At 42.4% G+C, this 17,226-nt stretch overlaps 1 protein-coding gene across 4 annotated transcripts in view; it reads left to right on the top strand.

Annotated features, from left to right (window-relative positions):
• usp34 (ubiquitin specific peptidase 34) overlaps positions 1-17,226 on the top strand; it is a 74,822-nt gene that overhangs the window by 41,559 nt on the left and 16,037 nt on the right. Inside the window, exons 31-63 of one of the 4 annotated variants that reach the window (XM_047577616.1) lie at positions 162-245; positions 337-423; positions 528-728; positions 808-890; positions 1,949-1,989; positions 2,078-2,202; positions 2,994-3,146; positions 4,065-4,169; positions 4,333-4,388; positions 4,478-4,782; positions 6,252-6,415; positions 6,519-6,584; positions 6,702-6,848; positions 7,049-7,105; positions 7,308-7,385; positions 7,471-7,565; positions 7,664-7,836; positions 10,004-10,154; positions 10,257-10,335; positions 10,422-10,475; positions 10,559-10,654; positions 11,748-11,812; positions 11,924-11,999; positions 12,419-12,466; positions 12,561-12,626; positions 12,933-13,013; positions 13,687-13,772; positions 14,072-14,240; positions 15,257-15,331; positions 15,417-15,568; positions 16,212-16,365; positions 16,458-16,502; positions 16,624-16,728. In XM_047577616.1, the coding sequence (XP_047433572.1) occupies positions 162-245; positions 337-423; positions 528-728; positions 808-890; positions 1,949-1,989; positions 2,078-2,202; positions 2,994-3,146; positions 4,065-4,169; positions 4,333-4,388; positions 4,478-4,782; positions 6,252-6,415; positions 6,519-6,584; positions 6,702-6,848; positions 7,049-7,105; positions 7,308-7,385; positions 7,471-7,565; positions 7,664-7,836; positions 10,004-10,154; positions 10,257-10,335; positions 10,422-10,475; positions 10,559-10,654; positions 11,748-11,812; positions 11,924-11,999; positions 12,419-12,466; positions 12,561-12,626; positions 12,933-13,013; positions 13,687-13,772; positions 14,072-14,240; positions 15,257-15,331; positions 15,417-15,568; positions 16,212-16,365; positions 16,458-16,502; positions 16,624-16,728 (3,522 nt within the window). Of the gene's footprint in view, positions 1-161; positions 246-336; positions 424-527; positions 729-807; positions 891-1,948; positions 1,990-2,077; positions 2,203-2,993; positions 3,147-4,064; positions 4,170-4,293; positions 4,389-4,477; positions 4,783-6,251; positions 6,416-6,518; positions 6,585-6,701; positions 6,849-7,048; positions 7,106-7,307; positions 7,386-7,470; positions 7,566-7,663; positions 7,870-10,003; positions 10,155-10,256; positions 10,336-10,421; positions 10,476-10,558; positions 10,655-11,747; positions 11,813-11,923; positions 12,000-12,418; positions 12,467-12,560; positions 12,627-12,932; positions 13,014-13,686; positions 13,773-14,071; positions 14,241-15,256; positions 15,332-15,416; positions 15,569-16,211; positions 16,366-16,457; positions 16,503-16,623; positions 16,729-17,226 lie in introns of all 4 variants that reach the window. The other 3 variants (XM_047577615.1, XM_047577614.1, XM_047577613.1) reach the window with 3 other exon arrangements.

Below are 17,226 nucleotides of genomic sequence, written 5' to 3'. Positions count from 1 at the left end.
TTGCAATATATCGCAGTATCATAATATCACAATAACGTGTTGTATCGTGACTCAAGTATCGTGATATCGTGAAGTCCTTGCCAATACCCACCTCTAGTCGTTGGTTTTATTGTTGGAGCTTGTGTTTAACCATTGGTGTGTATATATATGTGTATTTCCAGGGCAGCTACAGTGACCTGTACCCAGACTCGGACGACTCCAGTGAAGATCAGATAGAAAACAGCAAGAACACCTGGAGCTGCAAGGTACCGTACAAGTCTGACTCAACCCAAACTAGAGGATAAACCCACAGAGTGAAAACGTTTCTTTAATGCCATTTCTCATCCTGTTCTCCAGTTTGTTTCGTCCGGAGGTCTGCAGCTGCTCCTAGATATCTTCAGCTCTGGCATCCTCGAACCAAAAGACCAGGAGTCTTGGACTGTGGTGAGAAAAATCAAAAAAAAATTATCAAAAACAACGTTGCGTTGATCATTTTGTAACATGACTAATATCTCCAGCTCTGTTTGTGTTTCTGTTCTCGTCTCCAGTGGCTGCTGGACTGCCTGGCTTGCCTGCTGAAGCTCATCTGCCAGTTTGCCGTGGACCCGGCGGACCTCGACCTGGCCTACCACGACGTCTTCTCCTGGTCCGGCCTCGCCGACAGCCAGCGCAAACGGGCGTGGGCGGGAAAATCGCGCAAATCCACAGTAGACCACGGGAAAGGCCTGCACATTCCTCGACTGACCGAGGTAAAGCTTCCGGCTCGTCGTTAAAAGGCCGAGCAGCAGAAATTGTCTAGATATTTGAGTCGTGTCTGTGGGTTCACAGGTTTTCCTGAGTCTGGTCCAAGGCACCAACCTGATCCAGCGACTGATCAACGTGGCCTACACCTACGACAACCTTGCACACAGGTACAATAGCCAGCGTCACTATAGAGGGTATGGATGTGACGTCACAGCTAGAGAAGTCTCCATGGTTACGACTACTGAGTGGAAAAAATTGACAGATGAACGTGGAGATTAGCAGCCTTAGATTGAATCATAGGGTTTAATAGCATCTAAATGGTGAAATTAAATAAGAAAAAGGTGAAGAGCTGTTGTGCCATTTACTGAACCAACAGATTTGAAAAGCAGTTTCAGATATATATATATATATATATATATATATATATATATATATATATATATATTTTAACAGATAGAACAGAGAAGTAAATTGATCACTGCATTACTAAAACAACTGGAATCCAGACACAGAAACCTGGTGTTCTGGTTCACATTTAGTGTCAGGTTATATTAATTTATGCTGTATTTTTTGATGAAATCAAACCTTAAGTTACGTTACATTCTGGAGGGCTGTCGATGTTGTTGTCTTATCGTAGATAAGGCTGACAGGAACTATTTCAGTTCCAACAATAAATAACAATAAAACAATAAACTAGAATATTATAATGCTACAGTATTGAATCACTAACTTTACTTCTCAACAAAGCTGCTTAGTGCATCTTTAATTTAGCTACATTTATCATAATGACATGACCCAAAAAACTGAGACTGAGTCTAATCCACTTTTCCAAATCCACACTAGTTTGTTTTGATCATTGTTGAGTCCAATTGTCCTTGATTTGATGTGATAATCCACATTATCTCTCTGTATTTACTGATACATTTCACCATTTTTTTGCCAACTATGAGCGTAGGCATGAGTTTCACTCAATCTGGAGGAAAATGACAATGTTCACCCCTGTTCAGGAAAGAAACAAAGAAAGAAAGAAGGAGAAGCAGGAGACTGATCCACACAAACATTTGATGGAGTTATTTGAAAAGAGCAGCACAGATCCTGGCAGGGGAAGAAAAAAAATCATGTTTTTCTGTAAATTGTGGTCGTCAGGTCTGAAATAACAAGTCCAGACTTCCACCACTGATCAGATGTCGTGAGGGTAATCAACATGTTTTTGTTTTCGCTCTAGAGTCCTCAAGGCTCAGTCTGACCACAGGTCTCGGCACGAAGGTGAGCAAATTTAACATTTTATAGTTTGGATCACCACCGGCTTGGGTTTGTTGAGTCTGGAATAACACGGTGGTTCGATTCCCTGCAGTGACTCACTACTCCATGTGGCTGCTGGTGAGCTGGGCTCACTGCTCGTCCACAGTGAAGTCCAGTCTGGCCGACAGCGACCACCTCCATGACTGGCTCAAGAAACTCACCCTGCTGGTGCCTGAGGTGAGTCGGTCTCAACACGTCCATCAACCTCACAGGTCTAAGCTCATGATACCTGGACACTCACAGTACTAGCACAGAATTGTATGAGTAGTTATGCTCAGTGCATCATCCCAGCAGCCTAGACCAGGGGGGTCAAACATAAGGCCCGGGGGCCAAAACCGGCCCATCAGAGGGTCCATTTTGGCCCGTGGGATGAATTTGCAAAAATTACACTGAAGATATTAGCTGAAATTTTTTTGATAAAATAAGACATCGCACTTGAACGTTGCACTTCTTCAGAAATGTAATGTTGTTCGTTACTTGTAGCCATACTTGTTTGCACAAAAGCAAAGGGAAACATTAGGAATTGTTGTCATTTACCAGGTAATATTGTGTTACTGGTCCGGCCCCCTCACATCAAATTGGGCTGAATGTGGCCCCTGAACCAAAATGAGTTTGACCCCCCTGGCCTAGACCTATAGCAGCATAACTAAGGGATGGTTCAGTCCAGCTCTAACTTTACAGTAGCTAACTTACACTTAAAGGAAACACTATTAAAACCACAATTAAAAAGAAAGATAAAATAAAATATAAGTAATATCTAGTAAAGTAAAATAGAAAATGGTGTAAGCAAAAACAAAATGTACAGGACTGAGGTTATTATCAAAAATAGTCATTCACCTTTTATATTCATGGTTCATTTAACGGGGAGATAAACAGCACAAGTAGAAGAGATGAATGTGAAATTCTGTCCCACATCAGTGTCATTTTGTTGACGTGTGTTGTCGCCGTGGTTGTGTTGTTGTGTTTAGCCGGCGGTGAGGCACGAGGCCTGTAACGGCCTCTACAAGCTCTCTCTGTCGGGTTTGGAGGGAGGAGAGTCCATCAACAGATCCTTCCTGCTGCTCGCCGCCTCCACGCTGCTCAAGTTCCTCCCCGACGCCCAGGCCCTCAAACCCCTGAGGGTGAGTGTTCACCACAGACTCTCACCAACGGCTACACTCAGTGTCATCGTCCCCTGGACCAGGATTTGATGTAGGGATGTCTGATATCAGCCGTCCGATATTATCACCCGATGGAAATATCGATATCGGATTTTGTAACCGACATTTAACCGATGTAGCGTTTCCGAGCCTCCATGAACGCAACATGCAACGTTTACTGGTGCGCACTTGTGACGTATTAAAACAACAACAACAAGTGAATCGCTAGCCGTAGCTAACAAGCTAGCCCGTCAACATTCCATATGTTTACATGCACATGAAAAAAAAAAAATATTACCTTAATCCGACTATAACTGGACAACTTCAGTTCATCTAAACACGTTAGTTTGACTAAAAATCAGAGTTCTCCTTATCAATTTTCTCTGGTGTGTATACGCCTTAATTGGACTTTAACCGGCATGTGCACATGCTCCACAACCACTGTACTGGCGTGTGATCCCAGAACAAAAACATCCAAGAAATGGATCATAGAAGAAGGTAAACAGAGCCGGCAGAAGAACCACCTGAGGGATAGCGCCGTCTTATCTGCACCAGAAGTAGTGCACACGTTACGTACGAGATTAAAAAAAGTTGTATTTTTATACATCTGGTTGTCGTATAAAGTAATAGGTCAACCAGAAAGGAGGCTGTATTGACCTGCTGAAAAGACAAATATCGCCACCTAGTGTGGAGGAGGAGGACATGTTCCCATCAGTTATTTGATTTTCTCCTTTGGATGTAAACTGGGAAAAGGACCACGTTCAGAAAGCTAGATTTTGACCACAGACGCCCTCAGAAGGCTCCATCAAGCTCATGATCCATTTTTGAGACACATACGTATTTGAATCTTCCTGTTATATTAAATGTTAGTTCTGTTAATAGTTGTTTGTGTTTCTGCAGGTGGAGGACTATGAAGAGGAGCCTCTGCTGAGGACCGGCTGTAAGGAGTACTTCTGGCTTCTCTGCAAACTCATCGACAACATCCACGTCAAAGACGCCAGCCAGGTGGGAACGACACACCTGACGATGATCATGTCGGCCTGTGGTCGAGCCAGTAGACTGGTCTGATTGAACTGTCTGATTTTTTTGTATTGAACTGTTGCTAGCGTTGGTCTGTTTGAACTCACAGAAGGTCTCTCCCTCTCTGTCGCTGGCCGGCTCGATGCAGACCACCCTGCTGGACCTGGACGCCCTCGCCCGACACCTGGCTGACTGCATCAGGAGGTCAGGCAAAGAATTCATATTTAATATTAAGAATGAAATGATTCATACTCGGGAGGAAATCATTCACGCTTCCGTTTCCCTCCCATCAGCCGTGAGATCCTGGACCAGCAGGACGGGACGATAGAGGACGACGGGCTGACCGGCCTCCTGCGTCTCGCCACCAGCGTCCTCAAGCACAAGCCTCCCTTCAAGTTCTCCCGCGAGGGGCAGGAGTTCCTGCGGGACGTCCACAACCTCCTCTTCCTCCTCCCCAGCCTGGCCGACCGCGCTCAGCCCAAATGCAAGTCCCACGCGGCCCGGGCTGCCGCCTACGACCTGCTGGTGGAGACGGTGAAGGGCTCCGTGGAAAACTACCGGCTGCTCCACAACTGGGTCATGTCGCAGCACATGCAGGGTGAGGACGCCGCCTGCTGTGTTATTTACCTGGTAGTCACACCAAGCAGGAGGTTTGACAACTCCTCTGCAGGCTACACTCTGTGTCAGTCGTCCTCTGGGACAGTGATCTGACTCAATTTGAGCTTTGCTACAGTGAATCCAGTTTGTCTCTGTTAGTTGTTTGTCCCACAGTGGGACAAACACTGGAGACGGTGGAACAACTGATAGATTATCTGAACTACCTCCTAGATGTGCTGTCCTGCAGCTTTGGGAACATAATATAATATATATATATAAATATATATATTATATATATAAATATATATATATATATATATATATATTATATATATAATATATATATAATATTATATATATATATATTGTGTATGTTCCCCTGCAAAAACCAGGAAGTGTGTCTCTTCTTTTAGACGTTGCAGTCTTGGTTGTTGGTTTTAAATTAACGTGGTAGATCTGAATGATGATCAACTGCTACCACCTCAACAAACCCTCTTCTTCTTCTTCTTCTTCTTCTTCTTCTTCGTCTTCTTCTTCTTCTTCTTCGTCTTCTTCTTCTTCGTCTTCGTCTTCGTCTTCGTCTTCGTCTTCGTCTTCGTCTGCTGGGGTTTTTGTCGGCTTTGCTCTTAGCCAATCGCCATTAAAACAGAAGAGGTAGTTTTGATGGTACAAGGACGTGGTTTTAGTTCACGGTAGACTCGAAACGAGAAATACTTTTGAAGTAGTATTTAATAGAAGTGATAGAAATAGATCAGACTCGGCTGAAGCCAGATCAGATCAATACGCACCACAAGATCCATGATCTTTGAGAAAGACTGACTTTTTTTATCCACGAGGGAAATTACTTGGTCAAAGTAGCTCAGTTGACACTCTTAGAAAAAAATAAAATAAAAATAGGCGTAAGATAGTTAAAAATAAATAAAATGAAATAGTAAAAGCTATATATATGTGTATATGTATACATGATTTGCATACTGTATTATATCATTTATTTTATGTTATTTGATAACTTATTTTCTGCATTTCTGTTAGTCTTAAAAATTCTAAAATTAATCCCACTAAAGGCCTTAAAAATAGTTAAATATGTCTATATTTTATCATATTTAACCAAGTCGTAAATCCTTATGCTTTATGGGCAGTATTCTGATTAAAATTAAAATTAAATTTCGCCCATAATCGTCTTAAAAAGTCCCAAATTTCACTTGAAACCCTGATTTTGAATATGTTGAAAATAAAAGAGAAGAAAAATGGTTCCAGATGCTTTTCTTTTGCAAGTTTAAAGCTCAAAAATGAGTAGAAAGAAGTAAATACATAACTAACCCAAATGTCAATAGAAATACATCTATAATAATTACAGTCAATGAAGATAAGACTAACGACATCTACAAAGACGATTCCAGAAAAAATGAACCAGATGAGTGTGAATGTCTCTTCCTCCCTGTATTTATCCCTCTAATGTTTTCCCCTCAGCCTCTCACGCTCCGTACAAGTGGGACTACTGGCCCCACGATGACGTCCGGGCCGAGTGCCGCTTCGTGGGTCTCACCAACCTGGGGGCCACCTGCTACCTGGCCTCCACCATCCAGCAGCTCTACATGATCCCCGAGGCCCGTCAGGCCGTCTTCACCGCTAAGGTCAGTATCTACAGGACAGAGAGGGGGACGGAGGACGTCAGGAGACACAGCAGACACATTAAAATGAGACTGTGTGTGTCTCTCTGTGTGTGTGTGTGTGTAGTACGCTGAGGACATCAAACACAAAACCACACTACTGGAGCTGCAGAAGATGTTCACATATCTCATGGTGAGTTTTACATGTTTAACTCTTTTAAAAACGAATTGTTAGAAAGCGACGGAGTGAGATGGTCTGACTGTTTGTTTGTTTGTTTGTGTGTTTGTTTGTGTGTGTGTGTGTGTGCAGGAGAGTGAGAGGAAAGCCTACAACCCCCGGCCCTTCTGTAAAACCTACACCATGGACAAGCAGCCTCTCAACACCGGCGAGCAAAAAGACATGACAGAGTTCTTCACGGACCTCATTACCAAGATAGAGGAGATGTCTCAGGAGCTGGTAACTACCCCCCACGTACACTCACTGCGACGCTTCGTTAGGTTCACCAGTGGGGAACGGATGACTCCCCACAAACATAACGTAGACCACGAGAGCTGTGATTGGTCGTCTTAGAGCGAGAACTCTTCAGTTATGTTGCTTTGCCTACGAATTGATGTAATAAATGTGGATTGTATTAAATTATTGACGCGCGTTCACAGAAAAACACGGTGAAGACTCTGTTTGGAGGCGTCATCACAAACAACGTGGTGTCTCTGGTGAGTTCGTCTATTTGAAATGAGAAATACATTCAGCTCTTATTGTATTTTATTAATTTCATTTCACCCGGTGATAATTTTATGTTAAAATATGGTGTTTTATAAGAGTTAACATTCTTAAACGTGCACCACACACATGAGTATTTAGCGTCAGAGCTGGTGGTAAATATCCTATATCAAAGTTTTGTCGTGTTTCCTGCAGGACTGTGACCACGTCAGTCAGACTGCGGAGGAGTTTTACACAGTCCGGTGTCAAGTGGCAGATATGAAGAACATCTATGTGAGTACTGGACAACCTCATCAAACCCCCGTTCGGTTTTCGACCGCGTCGTAATTCACCATTGCTTCCTGCTTCCTGTCTCCAGGAGTCCCTGGACGAGGTGACCATCAAGGACACTCTGGAGGGCGACAACATGTACACCTGCTCGCAGTGCGGCAAGAAGGTCCGCGCGGAGAAAAGGTCGGAGTAAAATCTGAACGTTTCGAACAGAAATCCGTGACGTAAAGTCCCCCCCCACCCCCCTCTCACCGAGCTCCGCGTCTCTCTCGTCATAACAGAGCCTGTTTCAAGAAGCTGCCTCGCATCCTGAGCTTCAACACCATGAGGTACACGTTCAACATGGTGACCATGATGAAGGAGAAGGTCAACACACACTTCTCCTTCCCCCTGCGCCTCGACATGACGCCTTACACCGAGGACTTCCTCATGGGCAAAGGAGAGCGCAAAGAGGGTTCGTCTCAACGCTCTGAATTCACTCAGAAATGTCAGTTTCCGGGTCTGTTTTAACCTCTCTGGATATTTAAGGGTTTTGAACTCGAGCTCATACGACAACAAACCAAACAGTTTGTCCAAATCTACATTTTAAAATGTTAATTTCACTTAAAAGCACATTGGACGTTCAACACTGAGGCTCTGAAGCCTGTTTCGCACTGTGACGTGGTTTGTATCACGTCTCCGTGATCACATGGCCGATGACGTAAAGCTTCATACGTCACAATGAAACACCAGAAGTGTGCGACTGCTCCGAAACTTTCCAAAGCAATCGGTTGCGTAACTGTCACCACTCCTCCCCATTCAAAAGATTTTTTTACCTACGGGTCAAAGACGTATAAGGATTTTAAAAGTGAAAAAAAATCTAAATCAGCTGCTATTAATAATAATAAAAGAACAACAGTACAACATCAAATCAATGTCTATAAACTTACAGCTACTGCATTGATTAACATGTCCAGTCTCTCTAACAGAGGACATGTCCTGGGTAACAGGACACCTTTGTTATCCAGGAAGGACAAAACAACTGTTTCTCCTTTATAATCAGGCACTAACTGGGTCTACTGTGTAAAACATTAGCTCAATATTCAAAACATCAATGTGATATTTCACATGAAATAGGTCATTTTAAAATGTACAAAAATTATAAATGTGTTATAAACGTTATCCAGAAAGACACATCATGGTTGTACATCACCTTCCACTGAGCGAAAAGGTCAAAATATCAACATTTTAAGAGAGATTTACTGACATTGTTTTCTCTTTTGGGTCCTTCAGAATCTGTTGGCTGATACAACACCCTGTAACATGAATGTCCAAATCCAAATATGGTCATAGAGCCACTTTATGTGCGATACACAGGAAGGACATTTATTTCTTGAATAAAAATGTAAATGAGCTTAGTGTTTTTACTATATTTGTAGGTGTCATTACAAACACCAACACAATTATGCCCCAGTGTATCATTAATGCCTTTATTAAGATTTTTGACATTTTTAGCATAATTTTGCACTTAGATCTTTAGCCTGGACGTTATCCAGGAAGGACAGTTTTGTACTTTTGAGCTAAATAGGTCCTTAAATCTTAATTTCTTACAGTAAATACTCATATGAGCAAGTAATGTGGGGAGAATTGAGTAACAAATTGTACTTTTTAAATTTTTTTATTTATTTTTACTATTATAAATATGCCTCAGACACCAGAATTGACATGTCTCGTCTTTGACCCATACATACGTTTTGAAAGTGCTCAAATATTTATTGAATAACTGTACAAACATGTACAACAAAGTGTTATGTGGGCTGTGTAATTTTAAACATCGCAATTAATATTCTGAATCTAAACAGTACCATTTATATATCACCTGAGGTTATCGACAGTGTCCTGTTGAAATGACGACGACGACGACGCTGGTGTAGAAGCCGGCTTCTTAAAACACAGAGCAATTCTCCACCCTGAAGTTTGTTCCATGTTTGATGAGATGCTTCATCATGTCGCTAGTATTCCCCGTTTTCTCCGAAATTATCTTGCTGCATTGTAAGCATCTATTTGTACCCGGCCCTACAGGCGTGTAGCATAGCCATACTCTTGAACGTTTTGCCGCCGACATCTCGGAAACAGGAAACAGTCATTTTTTTGTTGATCTGGGTACAAAACAGAACCGAATGCAAGTATCGTTTGATAGGCTTGACAGTTTCGATACTACTTGGTATTATGTTGTTTCAGTCGATACCTGAAAGTTATCGAGTACCGATACCCAGACCGAGTGACCATCAGTAAAATGTGTGAATTTGTGGCTGCTATAAATACAAATGGCCACTAGATGTCACTAGTGTGTTTTGTCTTTAAGGCTGCGAAGCTTCAAATTTGTTTTTGGTGCAGTCAGGAAGAAACCCCAGAAGGCTTCGTGCTCATCTCTAATAATAGATATATTTTATAGATAAAATGTTATTTATTATCCATCTTCTGTAATATATCATTTTCTAAATGTTTCAAAAGTATCTGGTCTGGTCTGTGAGGTATCGATCATTCACTATCGATCTGCACATCACGAGCTTTGCGGTTAAAAAAATACAGTTGAACGTAGTTGCTGAGTTTCTGTTTAAGTTTTTACTTTTTCTCTTCAGGTTTCCGTGAGGAGGGAGAGACGAAGGTGACGGAGAGCTACGAGTACGACCTCATCGGCGTCACCGTGCACACGGGCACGGCGGACGGCGGCCATTACTACAGCTTCATCAGGGACATCGTCAACCCGCACGCCTACAAGAACAACAAGTGGTGAGGACGCACGCGCGAATCGGAGACGGACGCGTCACCACTTTCACTTTCACTTTCACTTTCGGGTTTTCTCACTCGTTCTCGCTCCATCGGTTCTCGCAGGTACCTGTTCAACGACGCCGAGGTGAAGCCCTTTGACTCCGCCCAGCTGGCCTCCGAGTGCTTCGGCGGAGAGATGACGGTATGTTCACGCTCAGACGAAACGTACAAGAGCTTCGCTCCACGTGTCACGTTTCAATTCACTCAGTGTATTTATTTGTCTTTTAGACCAAAACCTACGACTCCGTCACTGACAAGTTCATGGACTTCTCCTTTGAGAAGGTGAGGAGAATATCCAAGCTGTTGTTCTTTTATATATTTTTATAAGTATTTGTGGGTGACGTTGATTATTAATGGCCTTTCAGACACACAGTGCCTACATGCTCTTCTACAAGAGGGTGGAACTGGAGGAGGAGAACGGGAAGGACTTTAGTTTTGATGTGTCTCCTGATCTACTTGAGGTACTTCTTCTTTTTTTTTCTTTTTTAAGGTTTAGATAATAATTACAATCATAAATAATAATTACAAAATCCAGTTTTAAACCTCCAGAGCTGTATATACAGTAGTAGCACACAATTACATGACTAATAATAGAGATAATTAGAGGATAGGTGGGAGGGGCCAGAATTGTCTTGGGGAGGGAGGGTCTGAGGCCATAATGTTAATTTTGCAGTACATTAAGTTAAATATGGGTATTACACAGCATGCATGTGAAAAATGAACACACAGTTATTTCGAAAAATGACACTGGTTATTGTGTAATATGGAAGTTTTATAGAGCCACTTAAAAAAATTAATAATAATTGTATTCCAAACAAATTATTATTTTTCTTTTAGTTCTGACTTTAATCTGACAAATAAGTCTGAATTCTAGAAAAAAAAGTAAATTCATTTGCTCAAACTACGTTTTGTTTTTTTTTTTCATTGGTCCTAATCCTCTTCCATAATGCATCACATGTACATTCAATAAATGACTGAACATCTGTTTGGCTTCTTTAAATAAGAAAAACAATTAAAGCCCTCTGAAATATCTGAAGACAGGCATCGATCATTACTAGGCCTCAAACCTATATCTCAACTTTATTTATATAGCACTTTAAACAACAGCTACAGCTGAGAGAAAGTGCTTTACATGAATAAAATAAGAGCATTAAAACATAACACAATTAAAAACAATAAAACAATAGAAAGTAATAATAGTAGAAAGCACTAAAAGCACCAAGCGAGGGCAGACTCTCCCATAAAAATGGGTCTTAAGACGAGTTTTAAATCGTGAAGATGCGCCGATAAATAATAAACGCAGCCAGGAATCAGAGAATAGAGGCTGGATGTGAGAGAGCAGAGAGCAGAAGTGCATCGTTAGCTTGATGAAAAAGGAAAGTAAAAGCGTAGAGAGGGCGTCTGCCTCCTGAACCCAGACTAGGAGCTGGTTCCACCGACGGAGGATCCTGCCGCCTGAAGGCTCGACCTCCCGTTCTGCTCTTTGAAACCTGCACTTTCAGATCGAACGCATTTGCCCACATCTCAAAACGTCGCTGTGTGTCTTGTTTCTAGTGGATCTGGCACGACAACATGCAGTTCCTCCAGGATAAAAACATATTTGAGCACACCTACTTCGGGTGAGTTCTGAATCCGTCGACCTTTATTAATCTTCCGCCTCGCTCTTCTGTGATTGCGCCGTTTACGATTTCTTGTTTTTTTTTTAAATTTAATTTCATTTTTTAATTCAGGTTCATGTGGCAGCTCTGCAGCAGCATCCCCAGCACACTACCAGACCCTAAAGCCGTCTCCCTCATGACCGCCAAGGTGAGAAACGCAACACACTTTCTGTAAAAACAACACAAATTATGGTTAATTAACGGGCAACAAACTGAGTAACGGCACAATCAAAGATCTTCTTCTCTTAATTATCTGTGGTTTTGTTTGATTCTTTCGACAAAATTAAGTAAATATCTCAAGATGGTGTATTTTAAAATGTGGCTTTGAATATATAATATTTTAATATCCACATCAATTAAGAAAATAATCATATGCAGCTTAATTAATAATTTTTTTTTAACTGTGTGCTGTTTTATTATTCCATGAATCTCATGTCAAACCGTAAAATAATCTTGTAGCACGTCAAATTTATCTTAATTAGAAAGTTCCCCTAATGATTCATGAATTGCTGCATCGTTTCATTTGAGCCTGGGTGTAAATGTAAAGCGTCTCTCTCTCGTTTGCAGCTCAGCACGTCCTTCGTCCTCGAGACTTTCATTCACTCCAAGGAGAAGGTAAAGTGTTTCGTGTGTTAACTGCCTGTAGAGGCCTGGGACGAACGTCCGGGACGAACGTCCTGACTAACGCGTCGTCTCTTCTCGTCTCCAGCCCACCATGCTGCAGTGGATCGAACTTCTGACCAAACAGTTCAACAACAGCCAGGCCGCCTGCGAGGTTCGACCCACGGCCGGCGTCACCCACAGTCCCCCTGATACAGCGATCAGCCACAACATTATGACCACTGACACAGACGCACACACTGACACACAAACACTTTAGAGACAACTCTAAAAACATGAAGAACAGCACAAGGTGTTGACCCTCAGAAGGCCCATGTCCTGGTTTGAAAGTGGTCGTAATGTTATGCCTGATCGGTGCATGTGCTATGTTTTCATGATTCAACTTTTTTCCCCGACCGACCTCGTGTTGTTCCGATGAACGTGAACATATTTAGTGTTGACCCGTTCCTCTCTGCTCCAGTGGTTTTTGGACCGGATGGCCGACGACAACTGGTGGCCGATGCAGATCCTCATCAAGTGTCCCAATCAGATCGTCAGACAGGTCGGTCCTCAAGCAACAACGTCATTCACACGTAACTCAGGGCTTCGAGTATCAGGGCACCGCGTTGGTTCTCCGGCGTGTGGCGTTTGACCGCAATTAGAAAAAAAGAAAAAAAGATTAACAATTAGAAAAATCAGATGTCAAAATCGGAAAACTTGGTTCAGATCCAGCTGATGCTGCATTCAAGTCAAGTTGGGAAAAAAAAAATGAGCTCTGAAAATTGCTGCTTCTAAAATAAAAAATATCTGCTGCACATATTTTAATGTTGATTTCAAATATACCAAACTTATTTTTTCCATATGTGACGCTATGATACTGGAAGTGTGAAATTACCGAGTTGGGATAAAGAATTTCCGAGTTTTAATGAAGGCATCATGTAAGATGGTAAATTTATGAATTTGTTAGAATGTCTCCAACTGTAAACAAAGGGCTTAAAAACAAAAACAAACAAACAAAAACAATCATTATGTTGAGTGTTAGGATACAAATTTTGCAATTTAGAAGTGTAACTGAATTAAATGGTTAAATTACTAAACAAGTAATTCCTCAAATTAATGAGCTTAGACTCCAGGCTCTGGATTTATTTTTTATTTTTTTATTCCTTCCCAGTATTCCTTCATTTTTCACGTCTGGTTTATGAATGAATTCTCATCTGTGTGGGTTTGTCGTCCAGATGTTCCAGAGGTTGTGCATTCACGTCATCCAGAGGCTGCGTCCGGTCCACGCTCACCTCTACCTGCAGCCCGGCATGGAGGACGGGTAAGACACGACTCCGCCTCAGATCTTAACCACGGCGTGACTTTGCCATTGAGGTGTGCAGCACAAAACCGACAGTGTTGTGTTGTGTGAAATCAGACGGCTACAGAGATCCAGACAGGAGCTGTGTGTCACTCAGTCCCTCCCTCCCTCCACTCTGGGCTCTGAGAAAGATTCTGGCTCCACATTAATAATCAGCAGTTTAGGGTCTAGAGTCGGTCCACGGACATGAAGACGACGCTGTGTGTGTGTGTGTGTGTGCGTCCTGAAATAAAACCCTCTCCTACCTCGTCTCTGTTCAGCTCCGATGACATGGACGGGCCTGTGGAGGACATCGGGAGCCGGTCCTGCGTCACTCGCTTCGTTAAGACGCTCCTGTCCATCATGGAGCACGGCGTCAAGCCGCACAGCAAACACCTGACCGAATACTTCGCTTTCCTCTACGAGTTTGCCAAGATGGGAGAGGAGGAGGTCAGTCTGAGCGTCTACGCGGCGTCTAATCTGTAGTGTCTAAAGTACGGGTGTCAAACATAAGGCTCGCAGGCCAAACGTGGCCCACCAGAGGGTCCAGTCTGGCCCATGGGGGGGGGATGTTTTCACATAAATTGCACTTTATTTTCTTAAGAAACGTCAGGTTGTTTATAAAATGTCTTGTAATCGTGCAGTTCATTAAATGTAAACACTTTCATCATGTTCTTCTTTGCGCTAAAACAGAGGGAAACAGTTATTAACACTGTTGTTACTGGCCCCGCCCCCTTGAGATCAAACTGAGCTGTACTTACCCCCCCTCCCCCAGGTCTAAAGGCTTCGTCCGTTCGTATTTGATGCTGTGGAGTCTCGGATACATAGGATTAGGGCTCGATGTCGTTCTTTTTTTTTTTTTTTTGGATACGATGCCAATTCCGATACCGGTTCCAGAACGATACTTTTTTTGATACCAGATATTTTGAAACTAATTTAAACAACAAAAAATATAAATACATTGGCATTACAGCACAAAATATTTATTTTCCCCTGGTGAGTCAAAACTAACTTAACATAAAGAAATCTTTTGTCGATCACCGGTTTAACATCCAGACTATTACATGGAGCAGTTACCGGTTTACCCCACAAGGGGGCGCCTCCCTTGTTTTCACCGAACAGAACAGCAAGCGTGACTTTTCCATCCGTCTCTTGACTTCCTTAATTTCAGTCGTGTGGAAGCTTGTGAAGGCTGCAAACCGGCAGCGGACTCTATATTTGTGTTAAATAAATAAATGCAGCGTGTGGAAATCCCTTCACTTCGTCTCCTGCCGTCCAACTTTATTAGCGCCGACGCTGTTTTACTAGCAACCGTAGCTAAGCTTCACGTTACACCAGCGACTGTAGGATCCTGACACCTTGATGAAAAGTTATTATTAGCTCGCAGTGGCTAACATTTCAGCCGGTGCAGTTAACTTCTCCTTAAACATCATAAAATAAACAATGTTTTCTGTGTGTGTCCACAGAGTCAGTTCTTATTGTCACTACAAGCCATCTCCATCATGGTGCATTTCTACATGGGAACCAAAGGACCTGAGAATGTAAGTTTATTTACTGCTTCAGTGATTCATCATTATTATTATTATTATTAGAAGGAGCAGAGTGAGAGATTAAGTTGCTCCTCAGCCTCAGGTGGAGGTGCTGTCTGAGGAGGAGGGGGAGGAAGAGGACGAGGAAGAGGACATCTTGTCTCTGGCTGAGGAGAAGTATCGTCCTGCAGCTCTGGAGAAGATGATCGCCCTCATCGCTCTCCTGGTGGAGCAGTCTCGCTCCGAGAGGTACACAACCACGGACGACGTGATGTACAATTAGTCACATTCTCTTCTTCTCCCGGGACTTAATGGCGTATTCTTCATGCTAGTCCTCATTGCTTCCAATTCTTTTAATTCTATCATTAATCCATTTTCTGTGGCTTAAGATAAACTATTTTTCACATTTTTAATGATTGCAGTGTTTTTTTCTTTCTTTTAACTGGTGTTTTTGAGCTTTTTCATTCTTATTGAAATGAGCAGGTTATAGAAAACAAAATAAGAGGAATGTGGCAACTTTTACATTTTATCATGGGAGAAGCAAAAGTGTCCATCTACGTCTCGAGAACAAAATAAAAATGGAAGTGCCTGTCGTGTAGCGACGCAGCCTCAGAGGCTGGAGAAAGATCTAAGAAGCTTCTGAATGTGGCGTCACAAAAATATACTGTGTGCGGTTTTAAATAATGAGCTAATTTTTACAAACATACTAAGAGATTAAATGTTTTTTTTTGATTGTTTGTTTATTTATTTCAACTTATTCATATATTTTTTTTTATGTACGTATAAATAAGAAAAATAAGTCTCATTTTGTGACAAATGTGCTTCTAAAATTGAATAAAGTGTGGTTGTAAAAAAATAAAAATAAATAATAAATCTCCTCCTCCTCCTCCAGACATCTGACTCTGTCCCAGAGCGACATGGCGGCTCTGACCGGGGGGAAAGGCTTCCCCTTCCTCTTCCAGCACATCAGAGACGGCATCAACATCAGGCAGACCTGCAACCTCATCTTCAGCCTCTGTCGCTATAACAACCGTCTGGCCGAGCACGTACGTCGACGGCCGCTTCGTTCGGGATTGATCTTACTTCTATGGTTGAAAATGGAATTAATCGACTCTGTTCCGGTTCGTTTTTTTTGCAGATTGTGTCGATGCTCTTCACCTCCATCGCGAAGCTGACTCCTGAGGTGAGGAACCTCCGCTTTGTTAAGAGTAGAGTGAACACGGTGAAGGACGACTGTCCCTTTACTCCTTCGCTCCCTCTGGTGCCAGCAGCTGATCGTCTCTTTCCGTCTCTCTTTCCGTCAGGCTGCCAACCCCTTTTTCAAGCTGCTGACGATGTTGATGGAGTTCGCAGGTGGACCCCCGGGGATGCCGTCCTTCGCCTCCTACATCCTCCAGAGGATCTGGGAGGTAAACGGATACAGAAACTACGTGACGATGCTGGATGTAGAGTCACTTCTAGTTACGGCAGCTGCCGCTCAGAGTGAAGCAAAACCAGTGTTGAGAAGAAAGAGCAACGCAGGCAATTAGAATAAGAAAACACGCATCTTTACTGTGGGTGTTACACATGGTGCTTTAAGACGTTCGCCCGTTTGTCTGCAGACGCAGAAATACTTCAAACTTGTTATTATACGTCCAATTTCTTTTTCTTGTTCCGTTTTATTTTTATTTATTAGTTTTGTTGCAGATACAACCATAAAACTTCTTGTCTTTTGTTGACACTTATTCAACAATGGTTTTGCTAACATTAATTCATACCTAAAGGTAAATGGAAGGAAAACGGTTTATATCAATGAAAGCAAAGGCAGATCATGCAGTAAATACGTCCTAGAGAAAGACGTTGTGAACAGAACCTTGAAGTTGCTCCCAGATGTTTGACCTTTAGTGTAAGTGAACGCGTGTTCTGAG

Source organism: Mugil cephalus, chromosome 2 (assembly GCF_022458985.1).
Source record: "Mugil cephalus isolate CIBA_MC_2020 chromosome 2, CIBA_Mcephalus_1.1, whole genome shotgun sequence".
NCBI classification, from domain to species: domain Eukaryota; kingdom Metazoa; phylum Chordata; class Actinopteri; order Mugiliformes; family Mugilidae; genus Mugil; species Mugil cephalus.
Note: the sequence above shows the minus strand (reverse complement) of the source record. Positions and strands in the feature narration are given on the sequence as shown.